General features: G+C 36.7%; 2 protein-coding genes across 13 annotated transcripts; one reads left to right on the plus strand and one right to left on the minus strand.

Annotated features, from left to right (window-relative positions):
• The first annotated feature begins 56 nt into the window (after positions 1-56).
• LOC140792048 (protein GLUTELIN PRECURSOR ACCUMULATION 3) lies at positions 57-13,223 on the plus strand. Of its 12 annotated transcripts, none has more exons than XR_012109684.1 (17): positions 67-178; positions 249-346; positions 827-965; positions 1,056-1,084; positions 1,585-1,681; positions 1,768-1,823; positions 1,934-2,041; positions 2,570-2,626; positions 4,762-4,853; positions 4,932-5,016; positions 5,752-5,904; positions 7,092-7,189; positions 7,357-7,536; positions 7,615-7,715; positions 8,409-8,499; positions 9,350-9,482; positions 12,856-13,223. XR_012109684.1 is itself a non-coding variant. In XM_073142851.1 (16 exons), exons 1-16 carry the CDS (start codon positions 120-122, stop codon positions 9,407-9,409), a joined length of 1,503 nt encoding a protein of 500 aa, XP_072998952.1. In that variant the 5' UTR covers positions 57-119; the 3' UTR covers positions 9,410-9,912. The 12 variants fall into 12 exon arrangements, 4 of the variants coding, with proteins under 4 accessions (XP_072998952.1, XP_072998951.1, XP_072998953.1 ...); XR_012109686.1 differs by having other exon boundaries at positions 77-178; positions 7,583-7,715; XR_012109682.1 differs by having other exon boundaries at positions 77-178; positions 8,391-8,499; positions 12,837-13,223.
• LOC140792050 (ABC transporter G family member 39-like) lies at positions 10,670-21,896 on the minus strand. The gene is made up of 20 exons (XM_073142854.1): positions 21,467-21,896; positions 21,255-21,375; positions 21,083-21,165; positions 20,715-20,799; positions 20,302-20,592; positions 20,128-20,218; positions 18,713-19,613; positions 18,431-18,591; positions 18,153-18,256; positions 17,718-17,883; positions 17,559-17,636; positions 17,052-17,197; positions 15,898-16,230; positions 14,654-14,944; positions 14,486-14,569; positions 13,585-13,718; positions 13,275-13,502; positions 12,890-13,061; positions 11,901-12,155; positions 10,670-11,815 (listed from the first exon to the last, which is right to left on the minus strand). Exons 1-20 carry the CDS (start codon positions 21,799-21,801, stop codon positions 11,546-11,548), a joined length of 4,329 nt encoding a protein of 1,442 aa, XP_072998955.1. The 5' UTR covers positions 21,802-21,896; the 3' UTR covers positions 10,670-11,545.
• Positions 21,897-24,171: the final 2,275 nt, after the last annotated feature.

A 24,171-nucleotide genomic window follows, 5' to 3' on the forward strand; every position in this document is an offset into this window, starting at 1 on the left:
CTTTCATGCGTTGGGCCTTCTTCCCACCTGCTTAAGCAGCGGCCCAACTCGTTGTCAACTACCAAAATAAAACAAGAGTTGAGAATCCTAGAGAGAGAGAGAGGAGGGGGGAGAGAGAGATGCATTGGGTGAAAGCCGAATCCTCCGATTTTGGAGGAAATCTTCCCCTCCCTCGAAGGTATGATTCCTCTCATCCGTCTTCTTCTCCTCTTCTCTTCCCTTCTCCTCCTTACCTACTTCGATCGCAGTGGACACACGGCCGTAAACGTCGGCAAATCGAAGCTGGTCTTCTTCGGAGGCTTCGCTGACAAGAGATTCCTCGACGATGTCGCCGTCTATGACATCGGTACTCATCCTTCTCTTGTGAATTCCGGAACGTCTCCCGTTGATCTCAGGCTAACTACTTCTGTCAATTTCTTACGTTCTTGTTCTGCATCGGAAACTGATAATGCCTTGGAAATTTTGAGGATCGATTTGGTCATGTAGGCTTCTCCACCGCCTTGCTCTAAGTATTTCCTATTAATTCTTGGTTCGACTGGGGTCAGGTCATAAAGATTGGTTCGCCTTGATTGCTTTTGAATGTACGACATGCACCGGGAAATACTTATAAGTGTATGATAGATAACTAATGCGGCTATTTTGTTGAATTGTTCGATGTATAGCTACAAATTCGATAGTTCAGTTACATGTCAAACCCGTAAAGATGTCATCTATTATGGAATACTTAAACCATGTAAAGACTAAATCGATATCTGTGTCATTTTATTATAGACTGTTGTCTTTGATAGGTGTTTGTCTGAGTGATTAACTGTTGTTCATGTTGCAGAAAATAAGCTGTGGTATACTCCTGAGTGTACTGGTAATGGTTCTGATGGACAAGTGGGTCCAAGTCCAAGAGCATTTCATGTTGCTGTTGCAATTGATTGTCACATGTTCATTTTTGGTGGCCGTTCTGGTAATAAGAGGTGTGTTTATATTATCTACATTTTGGGAATTGCATACCTTAGAAGAAAATTTTACTTTACTATTTCACAAAGTAATACTTAATTTTTCAGATTGGGTGACTTCTGGATGCTGGATACAGGTGAGCCATATCTCTGTTCTTTAGTTTTGTTGGTTCAGATCTTTTCTTGTCTATCTGTTTTGGAAGTACAAGTTTTTGGCAGCATACCATGATTCTGTTAAGAGCTTTCTTTTGTTCTTGTTCTATGGTTGCAAAAAACACTATGTTGGATTGTACATTCTGCACAGTATCAGTTGGCTGACAATATGCTATTGTTCTTTATGTCAGTAACTAGTTCTACTGTTGATCTTCTGTTCTCGTTCCTTACTTTAATACTTGTCTCTATCATGCATTTATTCTGAGTTGTCAGTCACAAATTTGATTCTTTTTTATGTTCTCACATGCTTGATTATGTGAATTTACATATGCTTGCTTGTTGAAGCAACTCAATTCTTTTTGTTCATTAGTAATCTGCGTGTTCATATGCTCCCTTCCATCAACATCAGATCTATACATAAAGTATGTTTGTGACTATGTTGGTTCTTTTAACTGTCACCGTGATGGTGATGTTCTCCTTCCAGATATATGGCAATGGTCAGAGCTAACCAGCTTTGGTGATTTACCATCACCACGGGAGTTTTCTGCTGCTTCGGCTATTGGAAACAGAAAAATCATTATGTAGGAACCTGCTTGATTAAATTGAATTGGTTGTCATTAGGTGTCTGTGCTAAACTATTAATTTAATGTTTATGTATTTTATGCAGGTATGGTGGTTGGGATGGTAAAAAGTGGCTTTCGGATGTTTATATCTTGGATACAAGTGAGTTCATGTTCTTTTTTTCTTCCATATGCTAAAATACTATTTTGTGTAAGGTTCAGAATTTACTAAAACAATTTGATCTTTGTTTGTTGGCTGACTGTTTTAAACAGTATCACTTGAGTGGACAGAATTATCAGTTTCCGGAACAGTGCCACCTCCAAGATGCGGACATTCAGCAACCATGGTTGAGAAACGATTGCTCATATTTGGTGGTAGAGGTATAGTAATAATATCACGCCTTAGTTGTCATGTTTCTCTCAAGTAGTCTCAACTTCATGTATAACAAAGGAACCTTTTCTTTTCCTTAGATCTGCTTTTGGTTTTATGTCTCCTCACTAGTATGACTTTTGTTCTAAACTCAATGCCAGAGCACTTAGGAATAAACATGCATGAAAAACTACTGACTAATAATTTCAGTTGTTTTTCCATTAAGTTCAAGTAGCCATTTAGCATGGCTCTGCCTTGGCTAGTTCTTCTCTAGTCATTTTTTGTCTACTGTTGTTCATGCAGCGAAACAGTGTATCATTTTCGTTTTCCATTTTCACTAGAAGTTGCACAATTGTAATTGTTAATGAATATAGATTTATGTGGTTTCACTAGTTGATTTTCTGCATTTCCAGATTCAATGATCTGCATTAGAAAAGCAGCTTAGTTTATATATATATGACATGCAAATTAATGGCTTCAATTACACAATGATGCTGTTTGTATGCAGTTATGTACTTACACATTTAAATTTCTGATAGGAGGAGGTGGACCTATAATGGGTGATTTATGGGCTTTAAAGGGTCTCATAGAAGAAGGTAACTATTCCTAGTTGTTAGTGTACATACTCCGTAATTTGACAAATTTGTAGTGAACCATGCTTCTGTATGAAATATGAAAAAGAGAGGACATGCTAGACCTGCCATCTGCCAAATCTGATTTTGGTAGACCTTATACGAGAAATGTGCTAGTAATGATTACGCTTTATATAGTGCTTCTGTTTGATTGCTTGATCACATGAATCATGATTACAACTTGGGATATTGTCAATTAGAAATGAGATAAAGCTATACGCTGCTTGTACCACCTCATATGTATGTAAGGGTGAAAATGGGTTGGATTAACTCCGACCTGACCCACTATCTGTCTCAGTACGGATTAGATTCGGATAAAAAATTCCTACCTGATCTGGATACGGATTCAAATAGGGATATGATTTTTTAGAATAACCCAAATATAGATTCAAATACGGGTCAAATATAATTTTCTAGATACAGATACAGATACAAACATCAGATATCCGTTTATCCATATCTTTTTTGAATGATTTATAATTTTTAGTTTGCTTATTTAAATAGTGAATATTGATATTATTACTAATGATTTATAATTTTTAGTTTACTTATTTAAATAGTGAATATTGATATTATTACTAATGATGTATTCTATATTATTTGTAGATATTGATTTTGCTAATTTTATATGTAGTGACATGCAATAACTTTTTCTTTTGAAACTCTTAAAATTTTTGTGTCAATTATCCCTAAATGAAATATCATAATTTATTTAAAATTCGATCCGCATCCGTTTAACATTCAATTCTCTATTTAAAAATTATTCGTATATATTTAGTTAGGATATAGTTTTAAATTTTGCTATCATTCCAATATTTGTATCTGAATTCGTATCTAAATTCGTATCCGGACTAAAAATATGGATTCAAATATGGGTTGATTACTATCTAATCCATATCCAATCCGTTTTCACCCCTATTTGTATGATATTTAGATCGCTGGATATGTAGGCTATATTGTTATATACTTGTTTGCACCTACTTTCTTTTGCTCTTCAAAAGAAGACGGAAAAGTTTCTACATATTTATAATACAATGTTTTGAATTTACTGGAAGGAGAACTTTAATTACAATTAATAAAGGATGATCAGGAATCTTCAGTTCATATCATACAGTTTAGATTATGTTATTACTGATTCACCAGTGATATACTGTAAATAGCAAGGTTTCAAGTATTGAAATCGGGATCGGGGTCGGCCGTCTGAAAAAACGATACGTATCGGCTGCATCGGCGGTGTCGGCAGTATCGGCCGTCCGTATCAGCCTGCATTTTAAAATACAGAAAATTTCTTAATTTTTTTAGAAAAATAATAATAAGATATAAATATAAATTATTCATATATAAAGTCTAAAAACTAAAAAATAAATACTATTTTCTCAATTTCTATTTCTCCCTTTCCACCACTCACACTCTCCCTCTCTCCCATACAAATTAAAAAAAAAAAATATTTACCTTCTCTCCACTAATTCTCTTTTTTATCAAACTCTCTTCCTAATTAACTCTCTCTCCTACTCTCTCCTTTAAAAACTCTCTCTCTCCCTCACCAACTACCACCTCTTTTTCTTTTTAACATAGTTTTTTAATTTTTGTTTTCTCTTCATGTCTCTCTCTCTCTCCTCTTCCCCTCTCTCACTTCTTCCCTCTCCCTCTTACTGCTGCAACCCACAAACTCTATCTCTTTCTCCCTCTTTCTATTTCCATCTCTTGCTTTATCTCTTTCTCTCTCCCCCTCTCTTTCTCTCTCTCTTTCTCTCTTACCCATGCTCGTCTTGGGCAAGATCGGCCGATACGGCCGATCCCGACCCGAAACGAATCGGGTATCGGCCGATCCCACTCGGGATCGGCCGAAACTAGGAACCATGGTAAATAGACTACCTATGTTTAACAGTTTATCAATCTATCATGTTTTTTTACCTTCTCAAGGATTTATGTATTAATGCTCAGTATTCTGCATATCTCATGGATGAAAATGTCAGATGTAATAGAGATTTTTTACCTATATTAGCTACAATAATTAATTAAATAATCACTTTTGTATTGGCTAATTTTGTTATTACTTGGTATCTAACTGGGACCGCGTTTCATCTTAATTGTCAAAGAGAATGAGACACCAGGGTGGACTCAGTTGAGGCTTCCAGGTCAACCTCCTTCTGCGAGGTGTGGTCATACAATAACTTCTGGAGGGCATAATGTATGTCAATTTGAATATCCGCTCACATAATTCCTTCATCTTGTTGTTCATATGCTCATTTAACATTGTTTCTGTCAGCTATTGCTATTTGGTGGGCATGGAACTGGAGGTTGGCTGAGTAGATATGACATATACCACAATGACTGCATTATTTTGGACAGGGGTGAGATTTGACTGTACAATGCATATTTGAAATAAATCAATGATATTGACGGTAAAGGGACCTTCCACATGCTCTGTTGTATACACTGAATATACTCTTTTGTTACCTGGTTATTTGTAAAGATGTTCTGCACTTTTTTCTTACTTTAACTTTGTCACAAATATCACAGCCTCATTGTTCCGGTTATCATGACTAGACTGATATAGCGGAATAACCATGGGACTGAGGATTGTGCAATAGTGGCTATTTTTCACTTTTTTGAAGTGTGCTACATTGAACTTGTCATACATTGCATCTTAGCCAGGAATCATTCATGTACTATTTATTTTCCTTTTTATTAGAAATGTGTCTGTAATTAGGTGAATTTTTTTTGCCGTCCAGGTTTTAACTTTTTATTGTACATACTTCCTTTTTAACCTTTTCCAGCTCATTGATCTTCTGTCTTATTTGGTAAATACAATTTTGCATTCATCTCTTGGTCCTTGCGATTTATTTGCTTTTGAAGTGATATTTCATGATCCTAATGGTAATGTGAATTTTAGTCTGAATAGCTTGTGAAAGTCCTTGGTGCCATCCTTGTTATTTATTTGCTTCAGAAGTGATATTTCATTTATCTTGACAGTAGTTAGTAATATTACTTTAGTGTGAATAGCTTGTGAAGTTCTTAATTGTCTAAGGTTACAGTTTTTTTTTTTTTTATACTTGTACACTATTCACTCATTTCGTGCATTTCAGTCTCTGTTCAGTGGAAGCGGCTTCCTACAAACAATGAACCTCCTTCTCCTCGTGCATATCATTCCATGAATTGCATTGGTGCTCGCTATCTTCTATTTGGTGGTTTTGATGGAAAATCCACCTTTGGTGATTTGTGGTGGCTAGTTCCAGAAGGTATTTACAATGTTACAGTGCAGTAGAGTGATATTTACTCCATTGCTACCACATAATTATGCCGTCTCTGTTACAGAAACCATTTTGAAATGTAGGGAAGAGAAATGAACACTTTCTGAAAGATTTTGTGTCCTATGAGCCATTTCTGCTTGAGAATAACAATGATAAAAATCTAAAACAAATCAACTAAGCAAGTTGAGTAGTCCAGACTCTAGAATTAAATATTCAACCGCTTAACAGTGACTTCTTTGGACAATGAGAATGGTGTATTTGACTTGTCTATGACAAGGTTTGCACTGTATTGGATATTTTTGTATGGCTTCTTCTAATTAAGGATAATAAGTTTTCACTGCTTTGTGATTTTTCAGTGATAAGTGAATGCTTATCTATTTCTTACTATCATCTAAGTGGAAAGCAACCCTATAAGCATGGTAACTCAATACTCTAGTTGTTCATACTAGATGATACTCGTCGGATACTCTAGTATGCGCTGGATACTTCCTTTACACATATGGACATATAAAAGTAGAATATGATACTTTGTCGAGCCCTACAAAAACTGGTCAGATTTAAAGAGACCACTGCCTTTCCATTCCAGTTAGACTAGGAATGTTCTATTTGTGATGAGTGTTAATAGAATTTTCATGGAGCACACTAATATATAGGGTGCGCTAAATTGATTTCATTCTATAATGTTCTATAGAGTTTGCTTGTTTTGCTTCTTAATAATTTGTCATATTAGGGCTTAGGAGTAGTTTGTTATCAATTTTAATTTTCCATAACAAATAAATTGGACATGTGCTTGGTTATATATATGTTAGAACAACAATTAATTAAGTACGTAAAGTAGAAGTGCATGCTCACACACAGCAGTACCAACAGATATCGTTCATATCCGTATAGCATAACCATGACTTTCAGTAAGCTATTCTAGTGTATCTATGACTCTGTACTCTGTTGAGATTTAGAACTTTACATGTTAAAATGCTACCTTTGGATGATTGAACTGACAAGCCTTTTTTTTACTTGTTCTTTTCCATTTCGCTTCAAGCTGTTTCGGCTTTTCTGACATCAAGCTGTTTCGGCTTTTCATTTTGGTGAAACGAAGATAGTTTTTTTAAAAGAAAGTTAAAAACCTGGTGATAATTCTGTTTGTTTCGTTAATTTTCACATCATTGCTTGTGCAGATGATCCTATTTCAAAGCGATTACAGTTGACATCTAATATTCCTCTGGAAAGTGAACCTGTTGTGAGTTCAGGTGGTTCACCACAGTCTGTGCTAAAGGTAAGGAAGGATACTGCAAAAGCAATCTGGAATTAGTTAGAAATATACATTGTGAACGTCTGCGCTATTGTTGGTTTAGTGTGGATTCTACCAAAAAGAAAGATGAAAGCAACATATGCAGACTGCATAATATAATATGGTCTAACAAAAGTTTGCCTCTCTTGCAGGAAGATCAACCTGAGGAGTCTTCAATTATAGAGTTACAAAAAAGATTGGGGATTTCAATTTCTTATACTAAATCTCAGGTAAATCTTGTCGATGAAATGGATGACAAGGAACTTCTGGAGTTGTCATCGAGGTTTGCTGGAGAATCTTTACCTACTGGGGACCAAATCACATGCATTCAGGTATTTCTTGGTTCTTTACAATTCAACATTCTTGTATTACTCATAGTTTGCAATTTCTATATTTTTGATGAAGCACAGGCACTTCGTGACCACTGGAAAAAATCTCCAGCAAGTTCAGTACAGCTCCAAGAGCTAGGCCCATTGTTCCGAGATTATCAGCGTCTAATAATTCATCGCCTGTAAGCTCTACTTCTGCTGTATTTTCATAACCATGGTGTGTTCTCTTCTTTTTGAAATACTGTCACAAATGTTATTTGTGGAAACTTTAGTATGAAACAGAGAGATTGACTACTTCCAACTTTATGCAGTTTCCCAGTAGGTAATTTAACATTAACTTGAAGGTTCTTTTAAAACTGGCCTAGCTTTCATCATGATAGTGAAGCCTTCCATAGGGATTATATTTTTTATTTTCGAAATCAGAACAACGATTGTAGTACATTAGCAAATTCATTTTTTTTGCATAATGGTTTGAGTTCACAAACTAAATCTGCTGGACTTACATTGTTACATGAAATGATTGCATAGGCTTATCATTTTTTTTAAATGTGGAAATTAGATGTTCTTCCTAAAGTCATGCCAATCTGATAATTTGGAAATTATATGTTCTACCTAAAGTCATATCGATCTGATACATTCATATTTTTCTCCACTGGGATTGTACGACTGTTGGATTGCATTCGTTTCAAAAGGAAATTGGTCTAATATTATCTTACTTGTTCATGATCTCTTCTCTAGCCTGAAATCTGAATTTTTTTTCTCCTACTATTTGTCCTGATGTATGTTAAAAAAAGTTGCCTCTTTACTCATTTGAAATAGTTTTCTTCTCATAGATCTTGGTCATGATATTTTTTCAGATTTTTTTTTTTCAACAGAGGAAGTTCTATCTCTAATTCACCATCTACACCACCCATTCACCTTGAACAGGAGGTTCACCGTTTTTTCCATTTGAAAAGTGCTTCCCAGGTATGTATACTATTAAGCTGGTACTACCATTTTCTTTCACTTCTCACGCCAGTTGCGTTTGCTAAGTGATATTAGCATTTACAAGACAGATAAAAAGCATGCTATCACCACATATTCAGACCATGACCTCTTTTCTCATTAGTAGCAATATCACTTATATGGCGATATGTTCTACAAGTTTTTTTTAGATAATACAGGAGGCTGTAAACCGCTTGCACTTCTGCATTCATCTTTCTAGTTAACTCGATTGACTACCATACTTTTATGCCCTTATAATTTGTAGTAGTCAGATGCTACTTTTTTCTGGTACTAGTAAGTAATCTTGTTCAAGCTCAGACCACTCTTCAAAGGTTTGATTTAACGCAATGGCAGATTTCACACAATCAATCTTAGTGGCATTGCTCCATCTAGTTAGGTCAACAGTACGTATCAAATTATCAATAGACACTGAGGGTATATTCTTTTAAATATTTTCTACTAGTCTGTCTTATACAGCATCTGGTTATTTATATTTCTGTTATATCTTGTGCTTGATTATTACATTTATGTAGGTTTTGCTTTTATATAGAGCTGAATAGTTGAAATTTGTTCCTTTATCCATTCCCACATAGTTGTCAAGAAGGTGGTATTATTTGATATTTCTGCTACTGCAATTCCGTAAGACTGTTCTTTTCCATTGATGTCTGGCTTTATGTATTAAATGACATGCCTCTCATGTAAACTTGGGTCATGTGCTCTGCACAGGCCCTTGTTATATTCCAGTGACTATAATTGAATGAAGTAACATATTATATGACTGATAGCCAGAGAGTAATGTTTGTTCCCTTTGCTCTGTGATGAACTTTCTCAGTTGCGTATGGATGACATTCCAAACTTGCTGAATGAGTACAAAAAGCTAATCTCAAATTGAGGAGAGGACCACATGATTTTTGATTCTGAAGGTCACCTCAAGGTTGGTTTACCTTGGCTGAATGATTTTTCAGGTAAAGAATTTAATTCATCTTCATATTGTTCAATGATAATTTATCCTCTGTATGTAAATTGAACACGTATCGGTTAAAAAAAACCTTCTGTGGACTCCATGGGGAACTCTGGGCTGAGCGGTGGAAATATCAGTATCACTTCCACGTAATACCATTTCTGTATTTTGTTAGATTCATTCTAACGATATTTCTGGATTGACAGTTGGTTCAAGAAAAGTCCAAAAGCTACTAGCATGTAAAATTAGCACAAAGAGAAGTAATTGGAGGTGCATAGGTAGATTGTAGATTAACCTTGGTGCTTTCCAAGTTGTAATCTGTTGGGCCTATTAAAGAATCCGTTGTATTTACTTCAACAAGAGCAGATGGCCCACAACAATGTATGCACAACGGCTGAAAAGTCTGGACCAATGAAGCTATAGACATTACTCCAGGTGTCTGTAGAACAATATGGTGTTTTCCGATTGACTAAAGTTTGGCAGTTGGTTCAGCGGTAATGTTGACTATAAATGTTTATGTTAGCTTATTTGAAGCTTGGATGGCTGTCAGCACCTGCCGTGCCGAGTGCTGACGTTGTGACTTGCGAGGTGTCGACAGCGCCCTCGAAAACCAACTGGGACGGGCTTCAAAATGGCTGCAAGGACGTTGGATGACTGAGGCGGTCGAAGAAAGGTAGGGCGTCGATTTGCCCCTTCACTTGAAGAAGAAAATCTATTTCGAACGGATTGTGAGTAAATTACTCATGATCCGCTTTGAGCATATCGCTATAAGTGGGATCTGCTTAGATGGATTTAACTAATTTAAGTTCGATCCAGCGGATTTTTTTATAAAATCACTGAAGCGGGTTTTAATAGACAATCCTTTCAGCATCTTTCTTCTCGGATAGAAGAGCAGCTCTTAGGGTACGTTGTACACGAAGAGGCAGAAAATCTCGACAGTGGCGATGGCGCGGAACTATTAAGGTGTGTAATAAGTTTCTTCCTCCCTTTTTTTGTTAAAAAAATAATAATTATATTTATCCTTTCTCATCGTCGTCTGCGGTGTCAGCCTGCGCGCTTACATCACGCCCATCCTTGATTTGAGGTTATCATTTGCTAGTTTTGTGGTCTACACTTAGAGAGGAGTATCGATCAGTCTCTTTTTATTTTATTTATTCTCTCTTGATACGGGTTTGACTTAATGCTGCAGCATTTTCTTCTTACCCAGAAAAGTCCGTAGATATAAATTTCATTCAATACTTAAAAATGGCCTGATACATTAATATAAATGGATAGAAATACATGAGGAAGTTTAAATACATAGACGCGAAGACCTAAGATTTAGGAAAAGATCCCGATCAAAACATACCATGAAAATAAACAAAAACACTGAATAATAAAAGGTCTAACATCCTCTGTCGTCGGCGATGGGGAAGGGAGGAGTGAGGAAGGGAAGAGGCCGCGTGCACATGGTGGGGTAGCTGCAGTAGGCGGCAAAATGGAAGTTGCGTCGGCGGCGACGCTGGCGCGACTGCGGTCAGCGCCTAGGAGGGAGCGGCGAGGAGGAGTGACTGCAGTCAACAGCGAGGCGGACAGCGAGGGAACCCCGGCGGGCGGACAATGGCAACGAGGGAGGCGGCAGACAACGGGGGACGGTCTACATTAACGGCGAAGAAAAGATATAAAAAAACATGACAGACATAGAGAGATGGAAGATACAGGCGAGGAAAAGGACGACGGCGGCGAACGAGGGAACTGCGGCTGCAGGCGGCAAGGGAGGGAACGACGACGACGAGGTAGAGGACGGCGACAGCGAGAGAGAGACGGATGAAGCCGAAAAGGGCAAAGAAAAAAAAGAGAAGAGAGTGAAGTTTAGAAGGAAGAGAGGAGGGGAAAGGGAAGAGAAAAGGAGAAGGAGAAGGTCTCTCCTCTTCCTTAGCCACTCGACTGGGAGAGGGAAGGGAAGAATCTCGCCGCCGCCGGCAAGGAGAAAGCCAGAGAGAGAGAGAGAGAGAGAGGCTACCCAAACCTTAGCAGAGCCAAGGCCGCCGGAGGGCGTCGAATACTACTTATCTTCCACAATTTCTCCTATCGTTTCTGGAAGTTCAAATACTTGATAGCATAGGCAAAGGTAAAGAAGAAGACGAGGACGAAGGCTAGGTGAACTAGAACCACGTAATTGAGTAAGCCACGATCAAAACCTAGGTTTTGACTAAGGAACTCTTTTACTGTTAAACTAGGTGCACCAGGAATAGTGACAAGGTTCTCCAAGTCCGCTAGTTGGGATGCTATAATCCCATATATACTCCAAGCAACAGGATCTAACCAATAGTACCACCTCCACCATATTGGAATATCCTGGAATTTAAAAAAAAATGATTGTGTTAGCCCTCAAGAGTTAGAAAGAAGGGTAAACCCAGGTACTTATGTGTTAATTGCATACTGGTCTTGTGATGAGGAATCCTGAGAACAAGTTCCAGATTGTGTAGAAAAAGGAGGACACCACGCCAGCAATATGATAGTTGGGAGTCAATGCTACTGCCATCATACCATACATAGTGAAGTAGGTAAAGCACAAGAACATGAAGTAGAGGAAATAGAAGAACTTGCCCACTCGCCAACTGAAGCCGATCAGAGAGAAAAGGAGCAGGCTATAAACCAATGTCTGAATAGCAATGTAGATGATCTCAACGCTGACCTGCAAATACAAGAATCTATTTTGTTACCTGGCTCTGGCAAAGAGATTGAAAAACTTTCATATCAAATGGAATATGTCTAAGTGAAATATAAATCCTAAACCATGTCCATTGGGCCCTTTTCTAGACAACGATCTCAATATTGTTTTGAATTAGATTATTTTTTATAGCAGGTTGCAACTAGACATGTTTTTAACCGGCTGTTACTGCAGGATCTACAGAGTTTACTGAATACCAAACATGAGCACCTGTAGATGTACTCACTTTTACCAAAAACATCTCTCTCCAGCCGCTTAAAACATTGGAAAACTATCAGAATATACATAAATTGTTGTGCTATTTCTTTTTGATTTTGCTTTCTCGTATTTCCTCTAACTCTATAACACTAGGTAGTTGTTGCATCAAATTATCTTCCAGTAAAATAATTACACTTAAATGAAGAACAATGACACAGTGGATATACATATAACCATAATTAGCACTCGATCTTGTACTATTGCTAGCATATTTTATGCAACGAGAACTTCCAACTAAGACATGGCAAAATAGAAACTCTTGATCAATGAAGGTTGAACAGTTAAAGTACAATAAATCATATACTTTGCAGATTCACAAAGGTCCTGTGAAACATCTATAATAGACTAATATAAGTAAAAGAAACTAGCTAAACTAACAACGACCAGTTCGTATATATATATGCAGCTCACTTATACAAATGGATGAGTTGCGGATTTACTTGAGCAAACGCATAGGCTAATGGAGAGTACATCCCAGCTGCTTTTTCACGGTAGAAGACTGTCCTCTCAAATTCCACAACAGGCTGGACTGTAAGGGCATTTGAGCATCCCAGGAAGAAAACAGAAGAATAAATTGCTCCAAGTAGGTTAAGCAGGTCCTGTTGCGTGCTTCTGTTTATGAAGCAAAGAAAATTTAAGCATTACTAGATAAGCATTCTGGTGTTCTGCAAGTCTCTTCATTTGGAGATTTTAACTTTATTTGCTACTTATTCTCTTTCAGATTACGGTGGTGTTGCATTATATAAAGTTGTTTGTTCAATTGTTTCAATATAATACTTTTGGCTAGCTATACTGATGAAGATGAAATAGACAGTCACAACGTACGTCTTTTCTGCCTTCCTCCAAAACATGGTCCCAAACAGAATACCGATGACGATGGTCATGCAGAACCGGACAGCATTATATTGTGGGTTCCTCCAATAAGACCAGTGCTGTTTCCAGAAGTTAGCAGTATACTGAGTAGTGAAGCTCTGGGAATATTTGGTAGGAAATGAAATATCCTTAGAGCCTGGCGCAGGAATGCTGAACTCCTTAATGAGGTCCTGATTTGTCCTGAGCAGCATTTGAGAGAAAAACAGAAGTTTAAATGACGCCAGTACAAATTTGTTTCGGAAAATTTAGCATATTCACTTACTGGTAAAGAGGAGAATGAGCATAAACTTCAGCAAAATCCAGGTTCAAGCTAGCCTCAACTGAAGAGGAGGTTATCTCCAGCATCCATGTTGCAGGGTTATAACCTTCAGTTATTTTTGGAACGCCAGGAATTTCCTATTGAACAAGTGTCTTGGTGAGTTGCAAATAGATCAACTTAAGCTTTCGTATTAGGAAAATATTAAATCAACTGAGGCAACTGCCAGATGCTGCTGCTGCTGCTCTCTCTCTCTCTCTCTCTGCTAGGATGCTGCTGTAAGCTGTGAAAGGAGTTCGCAGAAATGCTTAAAGTCTTAAACTGGAATGTGACAGATGTGTCACTACCAGAGCAGGGAAGCAAGCATAACAATAGGAGACAAAAGTAGGAGAGAAAATGTGAGGCCTACTGCTGATACAAAGATGCTTCTAAAAACCTACTTTACAAGTAGGTTGAGAGAAGCAAAGAAGTAACTTCTCTACCTTAAACCCAGCATAGATAGGCGAGGAAGTGACTCCCAATTAATCTTGAATGTGAAGTTATTAGGTGATGTTTTAGTTAGGATAAAACCCAAACCCAGTTTGTGGCTTTGTGCTACCCTTGTAGATGGAGCCACTTACTTTCCATAGATTCAGGTATAACTTATTTAAAAAACGTTATAATTCAGTAATATGAAAATAAATCTATAATTAAATTCATTAGCATAGCTATAAGCAATAATAGAACAAACTGAACATTAAGGAAATTAGGTCCTGCTTTTCCTCTCCACAAACTTCCACAGTAACAAAATATGTGGAGAAAACAAGGAATTCTGATTACCAAAACTGCACTACGTGTTTTGACACAGAATAAGGTTAAATTCCTCGATTGTCATTGTCATTAATGCGTGTAGGGATATAAAACTCACCTCAAAATATTCTATAAGTTTGTGAGATTGGCGGCCAAGGGCTCCAGCATATATGACTTGTCCCCCCTTCTTCATCAAGAGTAGCTGGATGCAGGATGGTGTTATGCTACAGAAGAACAGTATCTAGTCGAATATGATTATACTAGAAGTCAAGTTTAGGAGCAAGACCTCATCAAAAGATTCAAAAATATCAATACTTGGTTGATGGATAGTGCACACTACAGTCCGTCCGGTATTCACAGTATTCCTCACTGTCCGCATAATAATAGCTGCAGATCTAGCATCAAGGCCAGATGTTGGCTCATCCATGAAGATAATTGATGGATTTGCTACCAGTTCTACAGCAATTGTAAGCCTCTTTCTCCGCTCAGATGACAAACCATCAACGCCCGGACGACCAACCAGAGCATCTCTCAGTGCATTGAGCTCAACCAACTCCATAACCTCCTTAACAAACATCTGTAGCATGCGAAAGAAACTTCACTTTGATCAGATAAAGAATAAGGGTGATAGATAGATTCCAAGTGCTTTTAGCATTCCTTGACATAGCAAATATCCAAATAAAAACATTTTCTCAAAAAACCATCCAAATTTAAGCATAATTAGAACCTAGGATTAATTACTGGGTCCAATATGAATAGAGAGAGGACTCAAGTAAAAACATTAAGAAAGCAAAGGTAAGATGTCTAGAAAAAGAAAGTTGCATGCCTCATACTAAAACAGAAAGATATTATTCTCTCTATAAATTGCTTGAGAATGAAAATATATCTACAATGGGGCTGACGTTATAGTACATAATGAAGGAACGAAGTGGGCAAGAGCTACATCACGGATCTAGTCGATGTGATAGGCAAAAATAAAAACATTCTAATAGGCACCTAGTTCATGGCGTACCAAATTAATTCACCAAACAAGATCGCCAGCAATGTTACAGTATCATTTACAAAGTGAAGCACGGATTGCCAAATCCACAGGTCATACACAAACAGTCAAGGAAGAAATAGTTAAGTACTATCACAGGAAAAGGGTGACTCAGCAAGACATTGCATGATTTTACCAGTCTTGACTGGTGAAGCTTTTATACCACTTATCAGGACCTAGTCATAATGATGATGATATTTGTAAACAATAATTTAGCTAGTCCTACCTATGGATCATGTAGAGAATTGTAACACACACCTTGAAAGTTTAAGTTGACACAATTAGAAAGGCAATCTTAGGGAGAAAACTAGAATAAACATGGTCCAGAAAATAACCAAAGATGACAATTTTTTCAACATTGAGGTTATGGACTGAATCATGTGATAAGAACAGAAAAGAAATAGTGCTTCAGTGATCTGTTCTCAATCGGTTGTTCTAGATAATTTGTAAGTTTAATAGCACAAGGGAAGAAATCTAGGATTAATCACAACCTTTCTTGTTTTCTCGTCTATCTCTGTGGCGAGACGCAACCAGGCTGAATACACAAGAGATTCATGAACAGTAAGATTTGGAGAATGAATATCATTCTGTTCACAGTAACCACTAACACGAGCAAATGTTTCCTGCCTTTTAGGATAACCAGAAATCCAAATATCTCCTTCAATATATCCACCGGTCTTCCTTCCAGCCAGTACATCCATTAATGTAGTTTTTCCAGCTCCACTGACGCCAACTAATGCTGTAAGAACACCTGGTCTGAAAGCACCACTGACTTCAGAGAGTAGTTGCAGACGATTTTGCTCTATTCCTTGGCTCTTCATTTTCTGAAAAAAGAATAGGATAGTATTATTCAGCATAAACATTTTTCTTCATGATGAAAACCTGGATAGGTGAAAAATTGAGCATGTAAGCAGAAAAAACCTCCTTGTTTTCGTTCATATAGTAAAGCAAATTACTTTGAGTTGAAGGGTTTCATCTTGAAAAGGAAGTAAGGGTTAAATAAGAATGAAAATCAACATGACATTGATCTTACTAAACTCGCATTCTATTTTTGGAAAACCAAATAGTAAATGTGAAGATAAACCGGTCATATGAGGTTATTTAGAATTTCTGAAGAAAGAACAGATATGCACAATACTGAACATAGACAGCTAGAAAGCAACAAATGGAGATTAGTCAAAGGACTTTAATGATCTAATGCTTTAGGTAAATTATTTCTCTTCATTCTTTTGTAACACTGGAAGTGCGGAAAAGAGAGTTTTTCCTATTAAAAAGGGCTGATCTGTTAAAATGTTAATCAGGTCTATTTAATAAAATGAATAATCTATAGCCACATCAAACCTAGACATTCCAAGAACCAAGTAATATCTGACAAAGAACTGTTGATCCTATTTATTAGCATTGAGCCACACTAGACTGCAGATTTAAAGTTACAATCCTCAATCACACGGTAGCCTATTTTGTGATACAGGTAAGAAGTGTATCAGAATATAAGACAAGAAATTCCAGATCAAAATGTCCACCAATTGGCACTTTAATTTTCTTATGCAAATTCAGAAACTTCTCACTTTTCCACACTTTATTTCCACTAGCTATAGAAAGTTGAAAACACTGGAGATTATATTTCCCGAATGACATAACTAACCGCAGGCATATCGACATAGTAATTCACATGATTGAAAGCAAGAGAAAGTGGCTGGAATGGCAAAACCATTCCTCTTGTAGTTGCACCATTTTTGCTCACATCTACATCAGTATTGTTTCTTCCCACAGCCCCAGCTACACCTGCAACTGAGAAAATAAGTAGTAGTTGAATGTAGTATTCACAATTGGGAATAACAATGATAGAAATGATCAGTTTGAAACCCTAAATATCCTGCAAAGATTGACAGCTAAAGAAAAAATGACTCTTCAATGGAACAACCAGGTCAGCGACCGATCTAGTTAGATATTTAGCTCCAGAGACATATCGATCAAATACTGATACTAGCTCCAGCAACCAATCTAGTAACAAAAACTTCTTTCAGTGAGATCATTAAACATTTTATTTGAAGTGAGAATTCGTAATATTATGGTTGAATGCTAATAGGTGCGAAATATGATACAAGCTAATTTTGACACAGAAAAGGAGTAAGTAAATACATAATCCAACCTGAAATAACCGGTGTACTAGATGCGGTACTTTTCTTTTTGTCTTCCTCGGCTACGGTAGTTTGTGCACTTTCAATAGCTATGAATGTAGAAAAATAGTTAATATCAGCACCTTACGCAGGCATCTGAAATATGGAATGAGAAAGAAAAGTTGACTTACGATTCAAGTATGTTAGTGCCATTATAAAAAGCACATTGAACAGAATCGAGAACCCCATGAGAGCTCCTATGGCAATCCAGTACCAGTATCCATCGACGAACAAGCCTCTAGATCTAAGAATTGCCTTTCCTACTGTTGGTGCATCAATTCTTTTGTCATAATTTGGCTGCAGGAATATTAATAAAATGCATGTCAATTTAAGTATGTAGGTTATAATTGAGGGTGCAAATCTAACTGTCAAACTACCAATGTTTAAAATGGTAGAAGATAGAGAAAGTTCATTAGGAATGAAAAATATAGATTACTTCATTCTTCAACAGGGGGATATTTTACTATGGAAAAAATACGTTTCAACTTTCCGTAGGTTAAGCTTCTGAAATAATTTTTTATTGTACTTCACGTAAAATAGAAGTAGGTAACAAGAAAAGAAATTACCGCGCCCCATCTTGGATCAAGGAACTCATTGATTGCTATGGCATTCTGGCCATACATCATAGGAGAAATCCAGTATGCCCATATCCACCATGGTTGAATGTCATCTGCTGGCACAAAGAAGTAATGATGAAGCAGATAATAATAATTACTGTTTAGTGCTAAGGATATAACAGAAATTCAATTAAAAAAAAATGAGAAACTCAAAATAAAATGATCCTTAAGTACACAATAGAAAAGAGCATCATGCTTAAATGAGGATTTCACAAAAATAATATTACCTTTGGAGATAACAAATCCACTAAGGCAAAACACAACAAGTAGAAGAAATATTCCAATTGTATTGGATATAACCATTGTTCTTCCAACTGAACCAATTAAGCGAAACAGAGAAAGAGACATTTGATGAACAAAGAAGTATGCCAGTAACTGACGAAAGAACCTACAAAGTTAGAAAAAAATATCAACATTTAAGATAACAAAACATAGCTTAATATCATTGTGGAAATCCATCTGATACATTGGCCAGTTAAAGACCATAATGACAAGAAATGAGAACTTACCGGCCTGCAGAAGGTGCAAAACCTATCACATAATAAGTAAGAATTATCCATATTCCAGATTCCAGGAGTGAAAGAGGAATCTTAAGGATCCAATATGACAATCCATAAGCCCAAGGAGGGAAAAACAATAAATCTCTTTGTTTGTAGAATACTGGGAGTTTCATCACTGTCAATGAGAGCTCTGCAAGTCCGTTAAACATGACATTGAGTAAACTGAAAAATAATGCACCAAAGAACTTATTGCCATCAGGAATATTTCCACAGTGCATCTCTGTTCTGAAAAAAACAGTCATGCATATAAGTGACAGGATAGTTATTTGACTAGTCTTAAATATGTAGACAAATGAGTTGCGTTTCATCAGCAACCACTCCCTTGATGTTGTTGCCTTGAGGAGTTCCCAGCTAGAAAGGCCATATTTCTCTGTTGTCAATGCAGCAGGATGGGCTTTGGATTTATCATATGGAATTTTAAGATCTTCCATAAGCTGGCACCCTATGCGAAATGACTTGAAATATTGTGCAAACTCTCCGAGTGAGATATACCGGTAAGGTTGGTTCATATTGACCCAATATTGCCCTTGATCCTTTTTAGAAATTACCTCTTGAAGAAAGTCTGCAACTCCTTTCCTTTCAGGACATCTGAAACCAACAGACTCGAAGAACTCAAGGATGATCTCACGGGGACCATGGTAAACTACTTGTCCCTCAGAAAATAGAATGACATCATCAAAAAGATTAAACGTCTCTGGGGAGGGCTGAAGAAGAGAGATCATCACTGTTCCATCCATGACATGAACCATCTGCCTTATGAACTTAACAATCTGAAAGGTGGTAGAACTGTCAAGTCCAGTTGATATTTCATCCATGAATAATGCCCTTGCAGGTCCAGCCAACATTTCTCCTGCAATGACAAATTTCAGGGCTTACAATTAATATGATCGACAAGGATCATAAAGAAATAAGACTCTATAAGTTTAGAGACAAGCTATGCCAAACATCACTAAAATAAACCTGAAATGGAGTTACAAACTTGAAGTCCAGGTTAAAGCGCCATGCTTATTCATAGGTCAAACTCATTCTTCTTGGATCATTTAACTTTGGCATTTTAGAAGAGCAATGACTTTACCAAGATAAAATAGGAAGTGGAATGACAATAGTTCAAATTAAGGTTATTTTGCACTAACAAATATATCAGACTTGCGTATCTGCAGAAACAAGAAACACCATGGAACAGTGGGCATTGAAATTGTGCTTTATGAATCAAGAAATTTTCACAAAAACAATGCACACATCCCTATCTTCCATAGAGAGATAGGACTTTATGGTCAGCCTAAATGCCTAGCATATTTTTCTACTAATTTCCTAAAGTATTCTCTCCTACAATGTGCGGACTCCAGACTACACAAATATCATACCAGTTGTCACACGCTTCTTTTCTCCCCCAGAGATTCCCCTCCTCATCACATCACCCACTTGAATGTCTGCACAGATATCCAGACCAAGCATCTGTCCAATTTTTCAACTAATGAGATTTGTTAATCACCATTAAGAAAGAAAAAACTTCTATATGCTCAGTGTCAAATCTGAACCTTGAGAATATAATCTGTCCCGATATTGGTTTTCTGCCCTTCCATTGCAGTTGCTTTCATGAAAGCATCAATTTCAGGATCTGGTTTAATGCCCGCATATCTCTCTCGTCTCAACAGTTCAGACAGCATCTCATATCTGTTACCCACTCCTAGACACCTTCCAGAGAAATCCAGGGTTTCTCGAACCGTCATCTCACCATTGAGGAGATCATACTGACTAATGTATGCACTAGTTCTCTGGGGGTAAAACTCTGATAATTCATGACCACGGTATGTGACTCTACCAGAAACCTGATAACAAGTTATGTGATCATCATGTAACATGCATAGGCATGCAATATTTTTCACTTATATACATCATAATCAGAAAGACTTGTGTTCAGGTATGACTGACAAAGGCACAGTGCACGCACCCTTAGATTTTTGTCAAACTTTCCTGCCAAGGCCATCATCAGTGTCGACTTCCCTGATGCTTGAGGTCCAAGAAGCAGGGTCATCCTGAAATGAGTTGAATATAAAACTTTTACTAACGCAATGTCTGAAAATCCATTCTTCTACAATCATATAAAAACCATCCTCTATACCTCATCTTAAGAACAGACAAAATTGGAAAAAAATACTGACAACTTACACCCATCAGATTAACTAACGGTTAATGTGCAACATATTAGCAGAGTATCAGTAAGTTGTGTTTCTATCATGCTATGAAATTTTAATGGTTCCTCCTTGAGATTTATTTTCACATGCAATATAAGAAATAAAAATAGGATGTCAAAAACACCTTGATGGCCTCAGGATCCCACTCACATCATCGACTATCTTGATAGTTTTTTTCTTGGAAGAAAGCAAACTGCCAATAATACCCTGAAATATATCATCGGCAAGGGTCACAAATACAAAAAAAGAACGAACGAAAACATTTCCGGAATAACAATATAACAAAAAAGATTCACCTCTGCAAAATTAATTGAGGCATTCCACAGAGTAGGAAGCGTGCGGCTTCCAACGTAAGCATCCGTCTCGATCGACAAATTCTCATACCGTACCTCAACGGTAGGGAGTTCAAGTCCAACCCTATTCCCGTCAACGCATCCAATTCACGTCCCAAGAAAAAAAAAAGGCAAAAAGAAAAGGAAATTTTCGAATGACATTGTTATACTAATACCGATCTATGCGTTGTCTGAGGCGTTTGAGGAACTTCTCGTTGTCCTCCTCGACCACCTTAAAGATCTTATCGAGCAACACCTTGCGTTCTTTAATCCCAAGCTTGTCTAGAACGATCCCGCTGTTCGTTAATTTCCCGGTGTCGTCATTGCCGTCGGCGTCGCCGGTCACTTGGTGGATGGTGCCTCTGCGCATGCGATCGTAGGTGGGGAGCTTCTCGAGAGCCGCCCGTCTGAGGTTCTCCTCGTCGTCGCTCTCCTCGGTGGGCTCTCGGAAGCTCGACGTCACCCAGATCCGGCGGCTGCTGCCGGAGTCGATGATGAGGTCGTCCGCCATGGATGGAGTTGATAGTCTTGAAATAAGAGGAGGCGGGAGAATTAAATACAGAGATGGAGAGCATCCGAAGAGAGGGAAATTATTGAGCGAGAATGATTCAATACAACCAATTAGTTATTAAAAAGAATTTTTATCTATTAGTAAATAAAATGGTATATAAGATATGTTGTATATGTGATTAAATTAATTGATAATTAAACTAAAATTTAAGTACTTTTTATTCTTTATTCTTATAAGTTATAACTGCTAAGAGAGAAATGAAACATAACTAATTTATCCTTATATTATTTAATATAATTTAATTTTAATTATTAAATTAGGAGAGAAAAATTAATAGTTCATATTAAATTAAAAGAGGTATCAGAAAAATTAATAGTCCTTTACATTCTTTTAAGTAAACTCCCACATTTATGTAGTTAGACTAAGCCCATGAAAACTGTTTGGCGAAGAGTAAGAATATACCCTCAAATAGGTGAAGAATGTGAGAATGGTTATAAGATTGAGAGAGCTCATAGCTTAGATGAGAGGAATCTTATTTAGAAAAAAGATATATTATTTATGAGGTTGTGCCCTTTTTTTTTAAAAAAAAGGTATACTTGACGAAAAAAATTAATTTGTAAATAGTTAAAATGAAAGGCGGAAATTATAAATACGTTGAATGATAAGAGCGTAAACTTAGCTCCAAAACTGGAATATTTAATTCATCCATGAGCAATTAAACTAGTTAAATTTAATTACCTTATATTTATAATAAAAAATATTACTGTGCATCGTACATTATAAACGGTGTGTTTTATTATGATAAAATATGCATTAATTATACAATATATATATATATATATACACTTAATGGGTCGCGATTTAGCTTTCCAGTGGGAATTAGCCAAAAAAGACCGAACAAAGGACATGCGCAACGAATAGATATAATACAGAATCACGATATAACTTGTCACGTGAAATATTTTCAATGGTTTCAAAAATTTATGTGTCATGAAATTGGGAGATCTAAATATAATAATTGTTGGAAAGAATATGAAAAAAGAATCTAAAAAACGTGTGTTTCCATCTAAGAAAGGTCACTAAACAGATCTCAGCAGCCATGCTCTTTCTTGCACGCAACGTTAATGACCATATAGTACAACTTCAGTAGCAATAAGAACACAGTCTATAATCTGTATACACACTCAGTACGTAGGTCCCCAAACCAGCGGAGAGTTAGAATCTGGACACACACACACACACAGAGAGAGAGATATGAATATCTAAGTATTTTATCATCGGTTTAATTATTTCTTTTTAATTACTTGTCACGAAAAATCATTGACGTGACATGTTGCTTCGTTTTTTGTCCACATGAGGAAGACAAAGAAAAACCCCACTAATTTAGCTGTATGCACCACTGTACAACCCCACTAATTTTTCTTGGGAGTTAGCTACAGTTATTTCTTATTAACATACTAAAAGTTATTTTCTCTTGTATATTTTAAAAAATTTTAAAAAATTTTAAATTAATCTTTTTATTTACGATTAAAGAAAGACTAGTCTGTCTTAGAAAATTTAAAAGATTGATATAAAAATTATTGCTATGGGACAAGTTAAGTATTGAAAGAGTTAATAATTAGAAATGGGATAAAGCTATTTACTGCTTGTACCCCCTCATCTGTGCGACATTTTAAAGTCGCCGAATATGTAACGGATATTGTTGTTTACTAGTTTTCTCCTACTTCCTTTCGACTCTTCGAAAGAAGACATGAAAAGTTTGTACATATCTATAAGACGATGTTTTGAATTATACTTGAAGGAGGACTTTTAATTACAATTAATAAAGGATGATCAGGAATCTTCACTTCAGATCATACAGTTTCGGCTACGTTATTACTGATTCCCCAGTGATATGCTCTAAATAGATTTCTTATGTTTAGCATTTTATCAATCTATGGTGTTTTTTTTTAATGTTCTCAAGGGCTTATGTTTATATCTTATGAATGAAAATGTCGGATGTAGTAGAGACTTTGACCTTTATTGGCTACAATAATTAATTAAATAACCACTTTGGTATTGGCTAAAGTTTATTATTACTTGGTATCTAATTAGGATCGCGTTTCATCTGTAATTGTCAAAGAGAATGGAACACCAGGGTGGACTCTGTTAAGGCTTCCAGGTCAACCTCCTCTTGGGAGTACAATGACTTCTGGAGGGCATTATCTTTCAGCTTGTAGTTCATATGCACATTTAACATTGTTTCTGTCAGCTATTGTTATTTGGTGGGCATGGAACTGGAGGTTGGCTGAGTAGATATGAAATAAACCACAATGACTGCATTCCTTAATATGGACAGGGCTATCGATCACTTCGGTTTATCAGAATACT

The sequence above is a fragment of the Typha latifolia genome, chromosome 7 (genome assembly GCF_019914945.1).
Source record: "Typha latifolia isolate L0001 chromosome 7, TyphaL0001v2, whole genome shotgun sequence".
In the NCBI taxonomy this organism is placed as follows: Eukaryota; Viridiplantae; Streptophyta; class Magnoliopsida; order Poales; family Typhaceae; genus Typha; species Typha latifolia.